The 23,026-nt window shown below is 39.3% G+C and overlaps 1 protein-coding gene across 1 annotated transcript in view; it reads right to left on the bottom strand.

The window, feature by feature from the left end:
* WARS2 (tryptophanyl tRNA synthetase 2, mitochondrial) overlaps positions 1-13,440 on the bottom strand; it is a 156,153-nt gene extending 142,713 nt beyond the window's left edge. Inside the window, exon 1 of the mRNA XM_023734860.1 lies at positions 13,309-13,440. Within this exon, the coding sequence (XP_023590628.1) occupies positions 13,309-13,398 (90 nt within the window). The 5' untranslated portion in view covers positions 13,399-13,440. The remainder of the gene's footprint in view (positions 1-13,308) is intronic.
* Between the last annotated feature and the right edge of the window lie 9,586 nt (positions 13,441-23,026).

The following is a 23,026-nucleotide window of genomic DNA, read 5'->3' as shown; positions in this document are numbered from 1 at the left end:
AGTCCTTTCTCTTTGTGGTTATCTTCCCACCTCTTTAACGCACATGGAGTCACCATGAGTCAGAAATCGACTTGATGGCAACTAACAACAACAACAAATTGATTAGAGGCTTAGGAAGCTGTCTCACAATCTCTTTTTCTTTCTACCCCAACCTGTGCCACTATCCAAGACAGCTTGATTATCAAGTAGGCTACCCATCCAATACACTAGCATCAAACATAGCTGCTTGATATCTTCAACCTTAACCACCAATTCTTGTGGTCATTCTCTGGATCTTGTCACCATCCAGAATTCCTCCATTTTGAAAACCTTAAATGTCAACATTCTACTCAGTCTGTAACCCCCCACTTTTCAACTTTCCCATGCTATGATTTCCACTATACCTACTCTCCAAGTACATTTAGAAATACAAGCCTCCCCATTTCTAACTTCTCCATTCTTCCTGGTGCTGCAGTCTCCATCTGGCTCCTCTTCTTTTCTACCCAGCCTGGTCCCCAAGACTCCACTCACTTGGACTATGCTATCATTAGCAACCTCAACTCCCTTTGGCATTATGCCCCAACGGCCAAACAAAACCCCATTTCACTTGCACACCTTGACAATTGAGCACTTTTGGCAAAAATCTCAAAACTACAGAATGTACCACCTCAAATTTATGGTTTTTAATCTCAATTTCACCCCTGCCCCTGTTAGTCTGTCATACTGTGGTGGCTTATGTGTTGCTATGATGCCGGAAGCTATGTTACCAGTATTTCATGGTGGTGAACAGGTTTCAGTGGCGCCTCCAGGCTTAGACAAGCTAGGAAGAATGGCCTGGTGATCCAGTTTTGAAAATTAGCCAATGAAAACTCTATGGATCACAACAGAGTATCGTCTGATATAGTGCTGGAAGATGAGCCCTCTAAGTTAGAAGGCATTCACAGTGGCCACAATGGACTCAAACATACCCCACGATCATGAAGATGGTACAGGACTGGGCAACGTTTTTGTGGTACATGGGATCACCATGAGTTGGAGGTGACTTGACGGCAACTAACAACAACAATCTCAATTGGGCTGACCACACTGCTTATCAAACCCTTTTTAACTTATGCAGGGCTCATAATGTGCCTGGTACTGTTCTAGACATTTATAAATATTAACTCATTTAATCCTCGTAACAACCCCCTGAGATAGATATTATTATTGTCCCCATTTTACAGTTGAAGAAACTAAGGCACAGAAAGGTTAAGTGACTTGCAGGTAAGCAGCTGGCCCCAGAGCCAGGGCTCAAAGTCACACTGCTATGCTAGTAAGAGCTGGAGGTGGGATTCTGACCCTGGCAGTCTGGCTACAGAGTTCAAGCTTTTAACTCTATGCTCTTTTGCATCTTAAAGATGAAGAAAATGAGATATGGAGAGGTTTAGTAACTTGCCCAAGGACACTCAGGTATCAAGGGGAAGAACTTGGATTTGAACCCAGGCAATCTGATTTCAGAGACCATACACTAAACTACTAGTCTACATCATCTCCTCAGGACTTAAGCCTCATAAGAAAATTGTGCCCGTTAGGTTTGGAATTCCTTAACTTCCCATTCCATATGTGTCAAAGTCATCTAGATCCACATTCATCTCTCTCTCTGTCTCCCAGTCTCAGAGTTGACCTGTCTGTCTCCTAGTGCTTATTCAATTGCTCTGGATTGCATTTCTTCTCTTTCTTTCCTGTATCTTCAACCTCTCCATCTTTACTGGCTCCTGTAAGCATGCTCAAATCTCTTTCATCCTAAAAGACTCCACCCCCCAAAAATCCCGTTCACCAGGCCATTCTTTAAAGCTCCTTTCCCCCATTTCTGACACTTCCTTCTCATTCAGCTTCCCAAAAGGGCACTTCTCACTTCTTTACCTCTTACTCACTATAATTAGCTTTCTTCACCAATCACTCTTCAAAAGCTGTTGCTGCTAATATAAGTGACACATCAATTGCAAAATCTAAAGGATGGTTTTTAGTCTTTACCTTATCATACCACTATCTTGCTTTCCATTTCTTCTTCTTGAAATCTGTACTGCCTTAGAATTCTCAGAATTCACACTTTAATGGTTCTTCTTCCACCTCTATCTTTTTTGGATTCTTCAACTCTTGATTTCTCCCCCAGGGCTTGAGCCTAGGCCCTGATTTAAAAAAAAAAAAATTTTTTTTTTTTCCATTTTACATGCTTTTTCTAATAGAAAACATCAATTTAAGTGCTATTGAGCTGACAGTAATCCCCTCAGTGGCCACAGCTTTACTATTCCTTTTTGGAGAGCCCGTTTCTCCCCATCTCCTGTAACACATGGCCCAAATGGAAGCTGGATGACCATATCTCCACACAGTTGCTCTAAAGGTGGATATCTGACTTTCAAGAAGACAGGTATAACAAAGCCTGATTAAAAAGCCTGCTATTTAGACAAAATATTAAGACTGGAGGACAAACTATGTCATAGATATGTTAATATATTCCCAATCAAAATTAAGGACAGATGGTCTGCCAAAGAAGTTCTGTTCCATTGTAGAATGTGAAAAGCAGTATGGGAGATGTCATGTTGATGCTGAAATGCTGGAATTTCCAGGATATTTTAAAGATTTATGGGTACAACTGGTCCTAGATTTTACAAGATGTCTGGCCACTGTAGTCACCGATTTATCAGGAAGATGCTGCAATTAATCCCTTCTTTCTCATGGACATAATATTGTGTGGTAATTCTGTGATTTGCTAGGTTGATTTTTGGTTTTATTAAGCATATAAATGATAAATTGGTAAACAAGTACAGCAATAAAACCTTCCTGATCAACTACTAAAATGTCACTTTAGAAGAAAAACAAAACAAAATATAAATCCTTTGTAATACCTTGGTCATAAGAGGGTCAGCAAAAAGGAGGGAAACCCTCAATAAGATGGACTGACACAATAGCTGCAACAATGGACTCAAACATACTAAAGATCATGAAGATGGCGCCAGACCGGGTAATGTTTTGTTCTGTTATACATAAGGTCACCATGAGTCAAGGGCAGATTCGACAGCAACTAACAACAACATAGATATAAATTCTGCTTGAATCGTATCACTCCGCTCTTATCATGATGCATAGAAAAATGAAATTGCATTACATGGGAGGCTTACAAATGGCCTTACTGTCTACATCATGTAACAGTGCAGTGAGACTTAAGGTTGTTTTCTACATCTATGTACAGCCGGCTAAGATTTATAGAGCAGAGGTGCTAGGCATGGTTTGGCAGGTTGCTTTTAAGAGTCTTGAGGTGGGCAAGTGAGCAAAAAGGCAGTATAGATACAAAAAATAAGTTTTTTATTTCCTTCATGATTTGAAGAAAGCAGACTCTGGATCATAATAGCAAAAAACACAATGCCAGTTGTGTAGATAATACAGCACACTTATTGAACCAGATAGTCTCTTGAAGCAAAACTATGCTCCAAATAAAGTTTTCTCTTAATCCTGAGTATGTCTCAACACTTTTCTATGTAACAGAGACAACAAATTCCAGTGTAAATAATAAAGAGGTAGCAAACTCCAGTATAATGAGCTGTATCTGTGAAAAATAAAATTAGGGCTAGAGTACCAATAAAAGGCAGTTACAACAAGTTGGAAATTCAAAGCCTACTTGGAAAATCATCAAAATAAAATCAGTATTATCTTCCAATCATTTAAAAACATTTGGATACTTGGGGCATTTTTCAGGTCACTTATTAACTGTAGCAAACAGTGAGTATCTTCCATAATTAAATATATAAAAATACACACGAAAATGATGGTTTAAATTAAAAAATCTGCTAGATGCCAATGCTGGTCACTCTGTCATGTACTGTTTCATTGATTCTATTTTTCATTGAATTCCTTCACTCGAGAAATATTCATTGAGTTTCTGCAACAGGAATTATTATGCCAAAGATTTAATAATTAATTCATTTTCTTGCACATATAGTTACCATAGCCAAGGCTCAACAGGAAGAAGTCTGCCTGCCTTGTCTTTCACAGCTGGTGGTGGCCTCCAGAAACATGTTGCCTGCTGAGTGAGGCGGCAGCCTGTGGGTGCACCTGGGAAACAAGGTATACAGAACCGCTTCCTGCTAGTGTGTTCACAAAAGGTCGAAATAAAAAATACGCTCTTCCATCTGCCCTTAGAGCAAATGCCTATATACACAGACAGAATACAAGGAAGGAGGTGTTAGTTTCTATGAGTAAAGTCTCACAGAATTTCAAAATCGGAGCAACATCTCCAGCTGTAGAACAAAAGCTTTCTGAAAACTACATATGAGTTGTTGTTGTTTGTTTTGTTTTTAAAGAACGGTGGAATATGGACAGAAAGGATGGGAAGAAAGGCCTTTTCAAAAGAAATAATGACAGTAACAAAGGAGTAAAAGGGAACAGCTATGAGCAAACTTGGAAATTTTATAAACTCCAGGGCAAAGGATCTATGTAAGACAGCAGTGGGCTAGAGAGGTGTTTTGGAGCCGCACTGTGGAAGGCCTTGAATGTTGGGCTATAAAGAGCCTAGACTGTCTGAGAAGTCCCCAAAGGAACAACATAATTAGAGCTCTGCTTTTGGGAGAACCTTACCTTTTGGAGTCCTGGTATCACAGAAGTGAAGCATTTGGCTGCTAACCAAAAGGTCAGCAGTTTGAATCCACCAGCTGCTCTTCGGAAACCCTACGAGGCAGTTCTACTCTGTCCTCTAGGGTCGCTGTGAATCGGAATCCACTCAACGACAATGGATTTGATTTTGGTTTTGGAAAATTAATCTGGCCAGCCTGACTTTTTTTTGGGGGGGGGGGGGAAGGGGAAGGACAATGTGAGGGAAGGGAGTCCTGTTAAGATTGATAAGGGTAGAGGGGAGAAAGGCTGCTGAGTAAGATTATATATTACTGAAGAAATAATTATCATCAAGCACTGAGGACTCATCAGGGGCTGTGGACTGGCCAAGGGACTTTATATATATAGGGCAGGATCTCAAATCCACATAAAATTCCTACAAGGTAAGAATTATTAACACTTTACAGAGGAGAAAACTGGGCCTTAGCAAGGTCAGGTAACTTGGTTGGCATCACACAATTAGTATCTGGTAGAGCTGGGCCTGAACGATCCAAAGTCACGTGCCTTCTGCTTTACCACATTTCTCTGAGTGAAGAGCCAGTCATTTCTAAGATGACAAGTATAATGTTCGTATAAATGTTTATGTTCTACAAACTTGCTTCCCTAGTTACTGAGTCTGGACATTTCACAGCTTGGCAGCATGGAATTGGCTGGAAAGTTGCCAGCCATTGGAGAGGCCAAAGTTGCCTGCAGAGAGGGATTTTCCTTCACAACAGTCAGGTAACTAGTATCCACGGGGCCAACCTGGCCCTCTCCCCAGGACAGCGAAGTAGCCTGGTCCTTAACATCCCCTTGGATATCCACCTTCATAGTGCACACTTAGCCCCAGCCCAAGAGCCTTCTTCCCTCTTCAAGCAAATTTATGAACTGGCTGCTTAGATCATTCTCCCCATGGGAGGATAGGAATCCAAATCAGAGATTTGGGTAAACAGCTCCATTTCCCTTCACCACTACATTCTGCTGTTTCCCAGAAGAGGTTCAAAGTAACATAGCTAGCAGAGAGTGGGGCAGAATGAATACAAAGTAGAACAGTTCATGCAGTCTCTGCTCATGGGGAGTATAAGTACAAGTTTATAAAGAGCCCTTCATTTGGCGTATAAAATAAGCTTTATTCAATGCTGCCAATTTTAAGCCTTCATGAGCATCCAAATTAATGTAATAATTGGTAATAATTCATTTTCATCTTCTACAATTAGTGAAATTAAAGACCTCTTAAAGAATTTCTTGGAAGGAGAATCCTTTAGAATAAAATTCTAACTTCTCCCTTGCAGAAAACGGACCACAACACTAACTACTTTTATCTCTTCCATCCTTCCATTTTGCACCTCTGCTACCTCTTGAAGAAAGTAATCTAGCCATAAATCCCAACTAGACCCTAGATAGTAGTCCCCTGGTCATCCATCAGCTTTGGCACTCACCACCTCCCCTCTGCCTGCAGGGCTCTGCACAGATTGACCTTTTAGCTATCGACTGTGTATAAACAGAACTTCCTACATGCACCTTGGGACTCATGTGTTAAAAGCTCTTATTTTACACAGGATAATCCTAGTGGCAGTAGCCAAATAGAGACATGGAGATAAATTTACAAGACAGCTTTGCTCCTTTCTCGTAATTCATCAAGCCAAACGACGCAGAAACACCAACAACAAAGGATGATTTATAATTCCTACTGTGCATGTTGCCATGGGAAGATATATAAATGGCCTTCATGAAACAGATTTAAAATCTGTAAAGCAGTTATCAGCAAATTAATACATGGAATTTGTTTCAGAATTTATCATTGTTTTATTGTAGTTAGTACACAGGATTTGGAATCAGTCTACCTGGGTTTACATTTTGGCCCTGACTTGCTAACTATGTGACCTTGGGTGAGTTAATTACCCTCTCAGTCTTTTTAACTATAAAATGAGGCTAATATCAGCACCTATCTCATTGGGCTATGAGGATTAAATAAGCTAATGCATCTCAAGCTGGAAACCATGGTTAGCACATGATAAGCAATAAAAAATGTCTGCCATCATCACCACCCCCTCTCATCATCATGTTTAATAATAACTGAAATTATCCCTGCCCTATCAGACCAGGGCCCAACAAAGAATTTAACATTAATTTTAGTACAAATAAGCCCCACTCGGCTAAACTTTAAAGAATACTGATGTTTACCTATTTAGATCTGTTATCACTATAAAACCGGTATAATTGGGAAGGCACAACAAAAATTTAATCAGTGAGCAAACATTTTAAATGGTTATATTATGAAACTTTTTGTATGTTGTTCTCAAGATTAAATGAGAATACATAAAGCAATTGCTCAATAAAAATTTCCATTAAAAAAGGAAAAAAAAATAATACAAAAAGCATTTTGGAAACTACAAAGTGCTATATTAGAACAGGGTATTATTACTAATGACTTGAAAATGCTTCAAATGGTACAATTGGTTATTTTATGTGTTTAATAAATACCTTGATAAAAATTCTACAACGATCACCTCAAGAAACTGGGGTAAGAAGCGATGTAACCAAAGTCATTCAGCAGTGGAGTTGCTTAGCACTGTAATAAGTCACAGTCAGAACACCAGGATGGAAATGGGGAGGACAAACATTCCTGCAAACTGACTAGTGTCCAGACACAGAGTGGCTTGACTCTGCATTTTAGGAGACAGAGGGGCAGTCAAAAAAGCATTTCATTAGCCAACAGAAGTAGATTTCATTGGAAATGGGCAGCTCAAGAGAAGCAAGGAAGAAAAGAAGCCCAGAAAAGAGAGAGCTATAGATGAAGTTTGGCAAATAACTAAAGGACCAACAGAACTCAGGTGATGGGGCAGTGAGAAGACTTAGACATTACCTTGCCTCCCTTAGTAAGCAGGGAAGTTAAGAAAAAAATGGTTAGGCCTCAGACTGGGGATAAAGGACAGGATATTGCTTGGAGATGCTATGGAGAAAAAAGAGTCAATGCCTGAGTGGAATTAAATTAAGTCAAGCTGGAGTCAGCCTATCAGCTTTGGGCGTATAAATTATCTCCTTCCATCCAATGTTTCACACTGCAGCTGAGCAGCTTCTAGATGGGCTTCTAAACAGGTAAATCTCTTCCACGGAAATTCAGGAGGAAGGCTGTCTCTAGAAGAGAAGGTCCTGAACCCCTGAGCAGTGCTGGTAGAAGAGAATCAAGAGTAGAACTGGAGTAACTGTCCTTTGTGAGGGGGCTCGAGGCTAAGTTTAGTTACAATAGTGACTCTGAGAGTGAATGCACAGCATCATCCTTATGCACAAAGATCAGCATATTATACAGTATAAACTGTGTAGGAAGAAGAAAGAAAGGACGGAAGGAAGAAAGGAGGGAGGGAGGAAGGAGGAAACTGTTTGACTGCTTGTATCTCACGTACTCATGTGGCCTAACATAAACAGAATACTGCATTTTAATTATTAAACACATACGTATCAAAGTAAATACTCCCAAACTACTAATTTACAGGGCAACTCCTTAAAAATAACCCATCCATCATATGTGGTCCTGAGACAACAAAGTCACTTGGACATTTAAAGAAGCTGCAATGTTTTTCAAACTGCATTTTAAGAAATCCAGGATTGTCTGACACCATCTCAGGGACCCCTGGAGTATCTCCTATGGCGGAAGAGAGGCAGAAGCATGGGGGAAGAGGGAAGTCCAGCAAGAAGTGCTGTGGATACTCCTCTACTTCCTAAATCAGAGAAGTTCTGCTTTTATCTGTTTGATCTAAAGGGATTCACATAAGATTTTATTTAATAATAGATTACCAGAGGACTAGTGGGAAAAACCCACCCTCCACCTATCAGTTTATGGTCCTGTGGAGGCCTGCTGTTGCTGTGATGCTGGAAGCTGTGTCATCAGTATTTTAAACACCAGCAGGGTCACCCATGGTGGACAAACTTCAATGGAGCTTCGAGACTAAGACAGATAGGAAGAAAGGACTGGCTATCTACTTCTGAAAATTAGTTTCTGAAAACCCTATTGATCACAACAAAATACTGTCAGATACAGTGCTGAAAGATAAGTCTTCCAGGTTGGAAGGCACTCAAAATACACAGTGACCATAATAATGGTTTCGAGCATACCAACAACGAGACAATGTTTCGTTCTGTTGTACATCAAGTCACCAGGAGTGGGAGCCAACTTCACGGCAACCAACAACGACAGGGGGAAAAACATAGGCTTGGAGTCAGGCAAGGCTGGGTTTGAGTCCTGGAACTACCATTTACTAAATTTGTGACTTGGGAAAGTTACCTACTCTCTCTGAGCCTTAGTTTTGTCTTTTATAAAATGGATATCATAATATTTATATGACTGTTGTGAAATATAAATGTGTACAGCACATAGCATGAGACTTTAGCATATAGCAGGCACTGCTAAATGTTAATCCCTTCTCTGAATAACATACCTATTTTGTTTAAGCCTCTACAGACAGTTCTTCTGTAACCTGAAGTCAAATCTGTTCTAACAGATATATTGAGAAAAGGTTCGGGGGTCAGCAGTATCATGGTCTTCACCATCTCCTATCTGTAGCAGCCATCTAGTTGCTAGGCTAGTGTCTGCAGCATTTATGTACTGTTTCATCCCTATATTTCAGCAATTATCAAAGGTAGTTCTCATTAGCTGCTCAAAGATATTTTCAAAGAAGGGTTTCTAATAAGCTAAGTCCATTCACAAGGCAACCAACCTAAAGAATATATTAAGTAAATGAACTCACAGACTGAGCTTAAACGGGACTTTAGAGTTGATCCATCCAACACCCTTATTTTCCATGTAAGAAAATGAAGCACAAGCAGTGAAGTAACCTGGTTAAACTGACACAGTTAACAACTAGCAAAATTCCCAGATGGCTATAGCCAGCCAATCCTGACAGCTTTCCATGCTGATTAGCTCATGCTGCACGTTGGATGGACAATATATAGCAGAGAAAAGGTAAGAGAAAAGTCACTGGAAACACTACTCTAACTCAATGTCATGAAGGTCACAGAAACCCACAATAATAAATACTAACTGCAAAATATGCAATGCCAATAGTACATTTTGCCATCCTAATCCCATCATTAATTAGCTGTGTGACAAGGGGCAAGTTATGTAACTAAAGCCAATTTCCTTATCTTTAAAATAAGATGCTAGTACCTGCCTTAAAGCCTTGTTATGAACAACGTTTCTTGCGTGTGGTATTTTTGCCAAAAAAGCTATAACTTCAGTCTAATCATGAGAAAACATCAGACAAACCCAAATTGAGACCCATCCTATAAAATAACTGACCACTATTCTTCAACAGTGCCAAGGTCATGAAAGACTGAGGAAGTGTCATAGATTGGAGCAGATGACGGTGACATAACTACTAAATGCCATGTGAGATCCTGGATTTGATCCTGGACTGGAAAAAGGATTAGTGGGAAAACTGGTGAAATTTGAATTAGATCTGAATTAATAGTATTGTGCCAATGTTAATTTCTGGGTTGTGATCATTGCTGTCATTATATAAGAGGAAGTTTGATGAAGCGTTTATAGGAATTCTTTTTACTATTTTTGGAACTTTTCTATAAATCTGAAATTATTTTAAAATAAGAAAGTCTAAAAAGAGAGAGAGGTTAATAAAACAACAACCTTGTTGTGATTCTTTGCAGGCATGATTCCTTCATCTAATGGCTATACCTAGCGGTCATTAACAGTAGGAACTATAGGTTAATATGGACCAAATCCATACTGGGGGCATGTGATAATGAAGAGTGTTGTTCATCTGCAGTAAAACGTGGACATTTCATACTTCATCAGAATGCTTACAAATATCCTTGCAAAAGTCTATTAGCTATCAATATTTTACTCTCTGCATGATTATAAGTTAACTCTTAAAGAAATGTGGATTCTGTGTTTTGCCAATGATGACAGCCTTAAATTTACCTAATGCCATCAACATTTAAACACAATGTCAGATATTCATTCTTCTGACTCTCTGACTACTCTCATTTTGTCAGACTTCAACAGTTTTCTGTCAGGGAACACCTGGCAAAATAAACCATTTTCATATAAATTGTAGATATTCCATAACGAGCAGGGTTTGATACACTGCTGTTCCAGTTTTCTCCCTATTTTTTATTTTGAACTTAGCCTTGAGGGACAAAAGCTTGCCATGAAGATGACTAAAGGTCCCCAATACCAAGCTTATTACCCAAGATTTTGCTTTAAAAAAAAAAAAGAAAAAAAAAACAACAACAGTGAAATAACCTAGGAATCACGGTACTCCATCAGTCACAGTTTTTAATAAAGCACTGCTATGGCTCATCTACTGTTGCTTCTCACCTCAGGAGGTAACTACAGAGACAAAATTAATAAGCAATGTGGCTATTTCTTGGTTTTTGACAGACTCGTCCATATGCTAAATATACATTTCTTTCTATTGTACTATTCTCATGAAAAATAATTTTTGTTTTCCACAAAGTTATGAGATATCATAAAAACGTCTAATGCATCTGGTTTAAGAATCCAATCCTTCCTTCACATATTTCTGCATCTGTTCACAGAATCCCCTTGACTTGAAAGGAAACTTTTCAAGAGGAAAAGAATATACATATAGGAAAAGTGGCCATAAATTTTCAGTAGTCCTTTTCTAAGCCATTTTAATAATATTGCTGTTGGACAAATATCTCTCCTGGAGAACTAAAATATGACAAATGATATTAATACTATACATTTATATAGAGATGCATGCTTCAAAAACTTTTTTTTCTGGGTATAAAAGTGATATAGCCTCAACACAGAACATGTGCAAAATATAGTCTAAAAGAGACAAATTATTTTTAATTCACTATTTATAGAGACCAAAGCAAAACAAAACATGAGTTATTTCCTTCCAGTCTTTGTGTATTTATATATTTACATACAAATAAGATACTGACATCACAATATAAATATAATTTTGTATCTTTTTTCAATTCTTTCAAAGGACTGTTAGTGTAGTTATGTGTAGTGTGTTATGTAGATTTATGCTTAAAAAATGCTCCCACTTACTTATCTCATTTGATTCTTACTGTACTCAAGGCAAAATTAAAGATTTTAAAATGTTAATTTGTCCTGGAAATTCTACATCTTGAAACAATCGAAATTAAATTAACTTTAAAAATAACCCCATTTATTCATAATGGCACTGAAACAATAGTAGAGCTTTAAGAAATTTTTTAAAATTTATAATGATTTAGTGCCCTAAACTTCCCTGGGTAACCATTAATAGATTCTAGTTTGTGTCTCTTTTCTTTGAGTCTCCATTTTCACGAAATCCTCAACTGTTGAGCCTGCAAGCGGAAGTTTGGGTCTAAGGCTTAGTTACTCTGGAAGCATAGGTTTTAATGTGCTACTATTAGCTATAGTTATGAATCAGCAAGATTTTGGTGGTTTTGCAGAATCAAACTCTCAAACGTTAGGAGAGAAGTATCTGATGGATTTACCTAATTTTGAATCAAATCTTACATTGCTGCCTGAAATATAAAATAACATTTAAATATTTGTTTTGTTGACAAAGAACTTCCAGTATATTATCCCCTTTATCCTTACAAGAATCTTGTGAGGTCCATATAGATGAACCAAACTGAAGCTCAAAAAAGTGAAGTAATATACAAGATAAGAAAAACTAAGCTGAACTTCAACCTTGGTTTTTATAATTAATCTCATTGGTTTTATTTTAGTTTCATAATCATCAAGTCACAGATTTTCCAAAGTTTGAAGGAACATTAACTCGTCAGTTTAACCCCTCCCCGTCCCATTTTGCTAAAGAAAATAAATGCAGAGACATTAAGTGACTTGTGACATCTCACAGCTAGCAAACGGCAGACAAAGCCCTTGATCTCTGGTTTCGTAACATCCAGTCTAGTCCTCTTTGAAATACACCAGAATTCTCACACCTATGCATTATGACCATGAATATGCAAGGATGCCAGGAAAACACCTAATAATCACAGAATCTTACGTTTCTCTCTAGTTCCCGGAGATGTCTCCCTAGATAATCTATGTCAAAGTGCCTACCACTGAGATTGCACTTTGAAGACGTTAATGTCTGAATGAGTGACAGGGGAAAAATATGTGTGTGTGCGCGCGTGTGTGCAATTTCCCTTTCATTCAGACATATTTATATTTGTCTGTGTCATGAGGGTAAAATCTCATACTGATGCGCTAAAAGCCATGACAAGAGTAATTGCAGCAGCAGTGCCGCCACGCCCAGGACAGGACCACGCAATGCAGCAGCCCACTGTCTAAACAGCCCAATCCCTATCAAGACGTCTTTTCTAATTTTTTGGATGGTCCCCGGGCTTGCTGTTAGAGAAAGCAAGATAAAAATAGTAATGCAACCATGAGAAGGGCAGTACAGGAAGGACCGGATCTCTGGTCTGGGATAACTTCACGCGAAGAGTTGGGCTTCCAAGGTTGCCGGACAACCGCGGCGGTGCAGCAAAACCAAGGCAAGAGGTGGTGGCTACGTGGCAGGTGGAAGCGCGCTTCTCCCACAAGGGGGACATTACGTCACCACGCACCCTTGCAACGTCGCCACGCTCCGGCTTAGATGAGCCTTAGGCCAGTCGACCCTGGGAAAAAAGCGACTCGGTACACTCCCAGGGAAGGGAGGTAATAAGAAGAACTTGACAGGATGGGAAGCCGGCGGGAGAAGGGCTACCTTCAGTTACCTTAGGATCACGAGCAGTTTCGGTTGCTGTATGAAGTGCCCGGATGAAGCCCCAGCACCCACACCTCTTCCGCATTAAGTGCAGCGCCATCTTGGGAAGGGCGGAGCTCTCTTGCCTTAAATGACGTCTGCTCAGGGCGCCAGTCCCAGTCCGGCAGCTCCCTTTGCTTTTCGCGCATGCCCCGGCCCTCCGGGCAGGACCCTTGGGGCTGCTCCCGGAGTGCGGTCTTTGCGAAGCAGGTGAAGCCAGGAAAAGGGTGGGGCTTGCCTCTTGTGTTTTCCCAGAGACGTAGTCTTTTCGTAGGCTGCCGTGAGGGAGATAGATTTCCTTCGGGTATGTTAGTAGTAGCGCTTTAGACTGGGAAGAAAGTCTAGTAGGTTGCCTTTTGATCCTAGCCATCCAGAGGCAGCTTTTAAAATATTTCCTAGGAATGTTGTTAGGTGCCCGACTCTGACTCATAGTGACCGTATGTACAGCAGAATGAAACACTGCCCGGTCCTTCGCCATCCTCACAATCGTTACTATGTGTGAACCCATTAAGGCAGCCACTGTCAGTCCATCTCATTGTCTTCCTCTTTTTCGCGCTGATCCTCTATTTTACCAAGCAGGATGTCCTTCTCCAGAGACTGGTCCCTCCTACTAACGTGTCCAAAGTATATGATACAAGTCTCGCCATCCTTGCTTCTAAGGAGCACTCTGGCTGTACTTCTTCCAAGAGATTGGTTCATTCTTCTGGTATATCGAGTATATTATGTATTCTTCATCAATATCGTAATTCAAAGACATGAATTCTTCTTTGGTCTTCCTTATTCATTGTCCAGCTTTCACATGCATATGAAGTGATTGAAAATACCATGGCTTGGGTTAGGCACATTTTAGTCCTCAAAGTGACAGCTTTGCTTTTTAACACTTTAAAGAGGTCTTTGGCAGCAGATTCGCCTAATGCAATCCACTGATTTCTTGACTGCTGCGCCCATGGGTATTGATTGTGGATCCAAGTAAAATGAAGCCCTTGACAACTTCAATATTTCCTCCGTTTATCATGATGTTGCTTATTGGTCCAGTTGTGAGGTTTTTTCTAGGAATACCATTGCCGTGGAGTTGATTCTGACTCATAGTGACCCTCCAGTTTTTTTAGAGGGCAGTCAGTGGTCTGTTGAGACTTTTGTGGCCTCACTAATTCATTTAGCCTGCAAATGCTTGTTGAATTCTACCATATGCCGGGCACTAAGGATATAAAAATTAGACACATTTCTTACTTTCAAGAAGTGCATGGCCTACTGAGGTAGGAGACTAATAAACGATGCATGATTTTAGGTGTTATGACGGAAGCAAACAAGTTGGGAGGAATGGAATTAGGAACGTGGTGTTCCATCGTAGTCCAGGGAAGACAGTGATACTTGATGGAAGAAATGGTTTTGAGTTAAATTATGAGAAATGTTACTACAGTTCTGCTTCCGTTAATGCACTTAAAAAACTCACAGACAGATAAGAACCTATCAGTAAAAATATAACTGGAAGAGATTCCGCATAATGCCTTTAGTTTTGTTGCATTCATCCATTGACCAAATATTGAAAATTAACAGATTTGAATAGAGGGAGAAAAAAATGTAAATTAAAACCATACCATAAAATCTCGTAAGAGTGGTACAAAGTACTGGAGATGTTCAAGCAGAATTGGTGTAATTTAGAAGTGAGCAGGGAAGGAATTGTAGGGATGGGGGTGGGGGGAACCCCAAGGAAATCAATCTCATTCTTCAACAATACTGATCAGTTTGGTTTTGTCTCTATTAAATTTGAAGTGTTTGTACTACATCCAAATGTGATGCCCATTAGATCCATGGGTGTGGAGCTCAGGAGAGAAGTCTAAACTACAAAACAAACGGCAATTGAAACCAAGGAAATCCTCGAGAGCACCAGGGAGAGTTTGTGAAATAAAAGTGGCCTGAGGATGGAAATAAAAGGAGAACCCAAAGAATGTGGTATTTCTGAAGCCAGGGGAAGTGATGATTGATCTTTATAAAGATATATGGTATCCTGTGTGTCTTAGGCTGAGTTCTCTAGAGAAGCAAAACCAGTGAAGCATATAAATATATATAGAGAGAGATGTATATCAAGGATATGGCTCATGCTGGAAAGTCCCAAGTCCATGGGTCAGACCGGAAGCTTTGCCTGATTCATGTAGGGGCTGGCAAACCCAAGGTCAGCAGATCAGGCAGCAGGCCTCTGGCTCACAGGCTATGGAGGCTGATGAGGCTATGGAGGCTGACGAATCCCAAGATCAGCAGGTAAGCTGCTTGCTCAAGTCCCAGCAACCTGAGGTCAGATGAACAGGAGCCAGCTGCAGGATCCAGCGCAAGCAAAAGCCAACGAGTTTTGCCAGAAAGTCCACCTATGTTGAATGCAGGCCACACCCCCGAGGAAACTCCCTTTCAACCGATTGGCTGCCTATAGCAGATCTCATCATAGAAGTGATTACATTATACCAGAGCTCATTATGGAGGAGATTGCATTATTACATAGCTACCAGACTACATCATAACTGCCAAACCACTGAGAATCATGGCCCAGCCAAGCTGACACACAACCACACAACTTTAACCATCACAGCTTGTAAACATATAGATTTATAAATGCCTTAAATGTTTAGTATTCATATATACAGCAAAGCATTACAATACAGTTTTCTTCAGATAATGTTATTAATTAGATTACAAGATCCTAGGAATTAGCAATATTTTGTACATAGGGTTTTTATTGGATGATTTTCAGAAGTAGATTACTATGTCTTAGTCTGGGAGCTCCATGACAGCAACTAACAACAACAAAGAATTAACAAGATTAGACTTCTGACATCCTCAGCCATCCAGGTTCCAAGGTAAAATGTAGCAATAAGGCTGCAATGTAGACACTAATCAAAAAAACAGAAAATAACAAATGCTAGAGAGGTTGTGGGGAGATTGGAACTCTTGTACACTGCTGGTGGGAATGTAAAATGGTACAACCACTAAGGAAAATGGTATTGTGCTTCCTTAAAAAGCTAGAAATAGAAATACCAAATGACCCAGCAATCCTACTCCTATGTATATACCCTAAATAAATAAGAGCTGTGACACAAATAGACATATGCACACCCATCTTCATTGCATCATTATTCACAATAGCAAAAAGATGGAAACAACCTAGGTGCCCATCAACAGATGAATGGATTTACAAACTGTGGTACATGCATACAGTGGAATACTACGCAGTGATAAAGAATAATGACAAATCTTCAAAACATCTCACAACATGGATGAATTTGGAGGGCATTATACTGAGTGAAATAAGTCAATCACAAAGGGGCAAATATTGTATAAGACAACTATAATAGGGAAACTAGAAAAGTTTTACACAGAAAAACAAAAACATTCTTTGATGGTTACCAGGGATAGGAGGGAGAGGGAGGGAAAATTACCAAATAGAAGACGTGTGTTAATATTGGTGAAGGGAAAGGCAATAAAGAGTATGAGGGAAGTCAGAAAATATGACCAAGGCATAGGAGGACCTTGAGAGGAACACAAGAACAGAGGGCAAAAAAAAAAAAAAAAAGACTGCAGTGCCGCAGAAAGCTGCCATAGAGCCTGCCCACTTTATTCCCTCAAGCAGTTCATAGTCTTTTATCTGCTAAAAGTCATGACTGATAATATTTTCATGGGAGATATTTCCAAGACACATTCTCACTGAAGAAGGTATATCAGAACACAAGTTTAATCACTTCAGTATCTGTAAATTATTTGCAAAACTTACAGCTTTATTAACGAGATTCAGTGGAACTGTGGTTAAAGCACTTGGCTGCTAACTGAAAGGTCAGTAGTTCAAGCCCACCAGCTGCTCCACAGGAGGAAGATGTGGCAGTCTGCGTCCATAAAGATGACAGCCTTGGAGACCCTATGGGGCAATTCTTCTCGGTCCTACAGGGTTGCTATGAATCGGAATCTACTTGACAGCAACAGGCCTAAGGCTTTATTAGAAGTAATTGTCTTTTCCACCATAGTGGTGACCTGGTTACTCTTGAATGTCACTGGCCAGCTAGGTTGTTCCTTGGATAAGGACTATAGTTTATATTGCTTATGTTTCTCCCAGCACCTAATATAGTGCTTTGCACAGAGTAGACACATATTTTAAGTTTGAATTTGATTTTTATAAATTACATAACTAATTGTCAGAGGTTGATATGTTTTCAGAAGGGTCTGGAACCTTTTGGTATTGGGGAATATATCACTAAAATGCTCACCATTTTCTAAAAGGAGCTGTATATTAATAAGTATTTTTCATTATGGTGACCCTGAATCATAAGGGAAAAGATTATATGTTATTCAATATATCTTTTAAAGAAAAACTGCATAATACACTTTTGAAATGTTTCCATACAAAATGGTTAAAGTTAAAAAGGTTTGATTATGTAGAGGTAAGTTTAGTTATCTGGAAAAGTCACTTACGGAATGCTCCGCTATCCAACTGTGTTGGTTAAATGAAGCACCACTGTGTTTAATGGCAGTATTTTACTGCTGCTGTCATTTGGGTAAGCCGAAGAACTTTAGTAAAACAAGATATAAATGTCACATCGAAAGCAGACTTTAGCTATACTTAAGATTAAAAACTTTTATAGTTGTATACTTATAGCATGCACTATGTGTCTATATATGTTCATGATTGCAATTTTCAAAACTTGTTTAAAATTTGATTCTTCATCAACACTTTTATTTTATGGTAAGTTCTGGTAATTTTGCTCTCTCCTTATTCTCCTGCAAATCCCATCTTGCTAGAATCAATAGATTAAAACCAGACTGGCAGTTTGGGAATGGTTTCTATTGCAACCATGTGTGTCAGAAGAAAGGATTAGGTTTCCTTGTCCAAAGAACATCAAGGGAAACCTCTGCTTCTGCAGACACACCTCTATTCCTCAGTAATGGAGAGTTTATACCTAGCTAGATTTAAATGGGATAAGGAAAGAGTTTAAACCCACTCTTAGCTCTAGTAGTGTAATCAGCCCTCAAGTCTCAAAGTATCCAATTTTGTTTCTCTAATTTAATTCTAAGTGTCAGGTTGGTATTAAATGCTGATCAAGGTAATGGAGAGTTACCCTACACATTTATTCACTTAAAAAAGAATTTTGCAGACTGCAAAGACTAGACAGCATCTGTGTTCAAAACTTACTTAAAGCACAATCTGTTCACCTATGATCTTTCATTTATATTGAATGATCAAATATAGAGGAGGACTTTCTACAATGAAAGCAAATTTTTCTTCACAATTTGGGGTGCAGCTAGAATTCTTGGGCTATGTTGTGTTATTCTGGACCTACTACAAGGACCCCAAATCAAAATGAGGCAGAGTCTACTGCTGAGGGAGATAACTTCCAAGAATCATCAAAGTATGTAGGAAACCATAATGACAATTTGGAGATTGTTCTTTTTCACATTTGGCTTAATTCCAGTTCTACCTCTCATTTCATAGATGAGGAAATTGGTCCAGATATATTAAGAACCTTGACCAATGTCATACAATGAGTAAGAATAGAAAGAACCTTAAGCTCCAGACTAAGCGACACCACTGTAAAGCTAGGAGCTAAGGCTAGGGCTGATCCAAGTGGGAAAAGCCCTCAATAAAGGCACATCCTTGTGTCAGGACTCCAGTCAGGGCAAGCAAATGGCTGATAAGTTTAAAAAGGCTGATGTTCTTATCTTCCCACCCCTAACATTAAAAGATGCTGTCTTTCCCTAGTAGTTTTTGGGGGAGGGAAAATGACAACATTTTCTTAGTATGAGGACAATAATCAAAAGGCTTATCTTTTCTTTGGGAAAGCTGCTTAGGAGTTTTGAGGGGGCATCACCATCACTTTTTTTCTGGAAGATTCCATCCAGCCAAATCGAAGGAGAGACTGGGTGAAGTGGATAGCAAACTAGGATTTTTCTCAGCCAGAGTACCTTTTCCTTAAAATTAAGGGGCAAAGCCACAGTTTTTGTGTTGTCAGTTTCAACTTCTTTCCTTAAAGACTCTCTTTCCTACTCCTTCACAATGATGAAGACATTTTGAATGAGGTTGGGAGAAAGGAAGTGGGTAGAGTTAGAACAGAAGTAAGTGAATTATCTGCATGTATCGATCTGCAGAGAACTGTTTCTATTACTTGTAGAGCCCTTAGTATGCAGTACCAGGAGGAGAACTGATTGGGGATGTTGCAGGTCCTGGACATCCCGCTCATATTTATTGTTTTCTTTCCATACTATTTTTCAAATTGCTGTTTCAACATTGCAGTACAGATCTTCAAAGAAGACAGAGAATTGCCCCTTTAATATTGATCTATAACGGGGAGAATAATTTTGGAGAAATGTAAGAGACTGTTTTCAATATTCCTCATCCTCTCTGTTTGCCCTCAATCTCAGTATTAAAAATTAACAAAATTAAAACTTTTCAAGGAGCATTTTACTTTGCAGTCTCTCTTTGCATGCTGTAGCTTTTCCAGATAGTATTTCCCTAAAGATAGGATCTATGTATTATCTATAAACTCGTTCTATTTTTAAATCACCATCATTTGCTCTCAGCTACTTCATAACTGGGATGAGCAGGCCTCCCACTTCCATATTTGCCTTTTATAAAATGAACTTTTGCAAGGTTTCGAAAAAGCTTCCTCGAGTGGCTTTTATAAAGTCTTTTGATGAGTATAAGTATTTAATTTTTAGGAGGTTCCAGTTATCTGTCTTCTGTTGTTCATGCATTTGTAGCTGTGTTTTAAAATCTATTTTAAAAAAATTAGATCCCATAGTTTTGTCTCTCTGTTATCTTCCAGGAACTTTATAGTTTCAGCTTTAACTTTTAGGTCTTTGATCCATTTACTTTGAGTTATTTTTCGTGTATGGTGTGAGGTATGGATCCTGTTTCATTTTTCTGCAAATGGATATCCAGTTTTGCCAGCACCATTTGTTAAAGATACTCTTTCTTCCCATTTGAATGGAGTTTGACCCCTTGGCAAAAATCAACTGCCAGTAGATGTATGGATTTACTTCTGGATTCTCAATTCTATTCCATTGGTCTATGTGTCTGTCATTGAACCAGTACCAGGCTGTTTCGATTACTGTGGTTGCATATTATGTTTTGAGATAAGGAAGTGTGAGACCTCCTACTTTGTTCTTCTTCTTCATGGAGTGGCATTTTCTGTTTTGTCTATGTCATCAGACTACACTAAATCCCTTCCCACGCCCAACCCTGGCAAATAGTGTGATGGGATGTGATAGGATCCTAGCTATGACTACGGAAAGTCAAAAGAGATCTTGATCTCTAAAATCAGTGAGAGTATTAGCCTCACTATCTCAGGAGCCCTGGTGGTGCAGTGGGTAAACACTTGGCTGCTAACCAAAAGGTTGGCAGTTTGAATCCACCAGCCGCTCTGTGGGAGAAAGATGTGGCAATCTGCTTCCATAAAGATTACAGCCTTGGAAACCCTGTAGGGCAATTCTACTCTGTCCTCTAGGGTCTCTGTGAGTTGGAATCGACTGGACAGCAGTGGGTTTGCTTTGGTTTTTTTTATCTCAAATTTCATCCCAGTCAATCAGATTCCATTGGCCTTCCTAAAACCCATTGACAGTTGCAATCAGCTATGTTTTCCTTTACTTTTTGTCCATAGTAAGTAGAACTGAACATGAGCTCCGAGAAAATCTGAATGTTAGCCCCATTACAGATCTCAGTGAACCATTTAACCTTCATGTGTCTCTTCTTCCTCATCTGTAAAATGAGTGAAATGTAGGAGGGCTAGACTACATGCATTATAACTCTTGTGGTTCTAGGCACTAGTTTTTGTTTGGTCTCAAATTAGATTCATTTAGAGCTACAGAGATAGGTATTACAGTCAGGGTCAACATTCCAGAGCATATCCCCTGGTCCCGTGTCCATAGAAGATACTGAGATACAGATACTGAGAAGACCTCAGAATTTTTCTCAAGACCATGCACCAGGCTGCTACTCCCAACCAAATAAAATGCTTGTCATCTTGTCATGACAGGTTTAGGTTTATGAAAGAAAATATGAAACTTTTCTCACCTAACTGTGAAAATGAAGTAGCTTTCCATAGATCTCTTTTCCAAGGTAAGTAGGAAGAGTATCGACTTTTTTCATTCTCTCTAGCTACTCTAGGTAGCAGTTCCTTTCATTTCCAACTGTATTGCTTCATGCTTCTCAGAAATATGCTTATTTTGTAATTGACAGTGACAAAGATTTATATCCCAGCTATTAACTCAAGAGAGAGTTCTAGGAAAGGATGACCTAACAGGAGCTGTGGACTTTAAGAGAGGAATGTAGCCACTGTCAACCCATTGCTTAGCAGATAAGGGGAACAGGCTGGGCCCAGGGAGTAAATATTACTGCCCCTCTCTCCTCCCACCCTCTGATCTTCCGATTTTTGGCTCCTCTCATTTGAGGAATGCAGGATAAAGGAACACAATGTATCTGTTCTGTAAATGTCAGTCCCTCCCCCTACCACCTAGGGGCACAGAACAGGGTGCAGAATGGCAGAGAGTGGATCTGGAGGGCCAAATGGAAATATCCAGTACAGTACAGAGTGAGAAATATAACTGAAAATATGATATATCTAAATCTTCTAGAAATAATTGTCTAACCTGTCATTAAATTTCTTAAAGGTAAGACTTCATCTTTGACACAGCAGAATACTTGCTACATCATAGAGGGCTCAATAAATATTGGCAGGTTGATTAAATGAAAAAATGAATACATGTGAGAAGAGGAGGGAAGGTGTGCAGTGTGATATTTTAAAGATAGAGAGTGCAGGGAATTGGGAGAAAAAAATTGAGCCCAAGATAAACCCTGAAAGCATTTTTAAAATCTCAATATATCCTAGCTTTCTTGTGGTTTGCTCTTTCTGCTAAAAGCAGAATGTATAAAATATTCTGATTAGTTGAGGATTACTACTTAGGTTCCTACTAATGTCTTATATATAAATCTAAATTACTACCCTCGCTGCATTCTACTTCTCTTTCTGTTTGGTCAAATCCTTGTGGGAGAGTGTAGCATTCCTGTGGTGGGTAAAATAATTTCTATGGAAATTATTTAAATGCAGTTTCTGTAAACACTGTGAAGATATGATTTATTTCTGGATTCAGCGTTGTGCTTGCATAATCTATTTATTATCAAGTTCTCTGCCAGTATCTCTTTCTAAGCGTCTGTCCGTGTTAGTTGTACATCTAAGGGGATAAACTTCTATTAGGAGGCTTGAGGCCATGGGAAACAAGAGAGGAGAGATCGTGTTCCAGGAGGCGATGGATGCAGTGAAAAGAACACCGGACTTTATTTCTAGTCTCAACTCTGCCGTAACTAGCAAAGTGTCATTTAACCTCTGAACCTCGGTTTCTTATCTGAAAAAAAAAAGGAGGGGGTGGAAATGGTTGAACCAGATGGTTGTCAAGGTTCCTTCAGCCCTTAAGCTTATGCTCATGCAGGTGTTGCATCTTTAACTACAGGATCTCCTCATACTTTGGAAATGCACCTACAGGGTGGAACTGTTCTCCCATTTTGAGAGATGGTCCCACTGGGACCTGAATGGTTCTTTAATTATTACATTCTGAATCTGTGGAAGAGCCAGACACTCTGTTTTGGATAATCTAATCTTGGAGGAATCCAACCAAACTGTGACTGACTTGGAGAGCGTATTATTAGTGAGAAAATCATT

Source organism: Trichechus manatus, unplaced genomic scaffold, assembly GCF_000243295.1.
Source record: "Trichechus manatus latirostris isolate Lorelei unplaced genomic scaffold, TriManLat1.0 scaffold00073, whole genome shotgun sequence".
NCBI lineage: Eukaryota > Metazoa > Chordata > Mammalia > Sirenia > Trichechidae > Trichechus > Trichechus manatus.
This window is presented reverse-complemented; position numbering and strand designations above follow the sequence as displayed.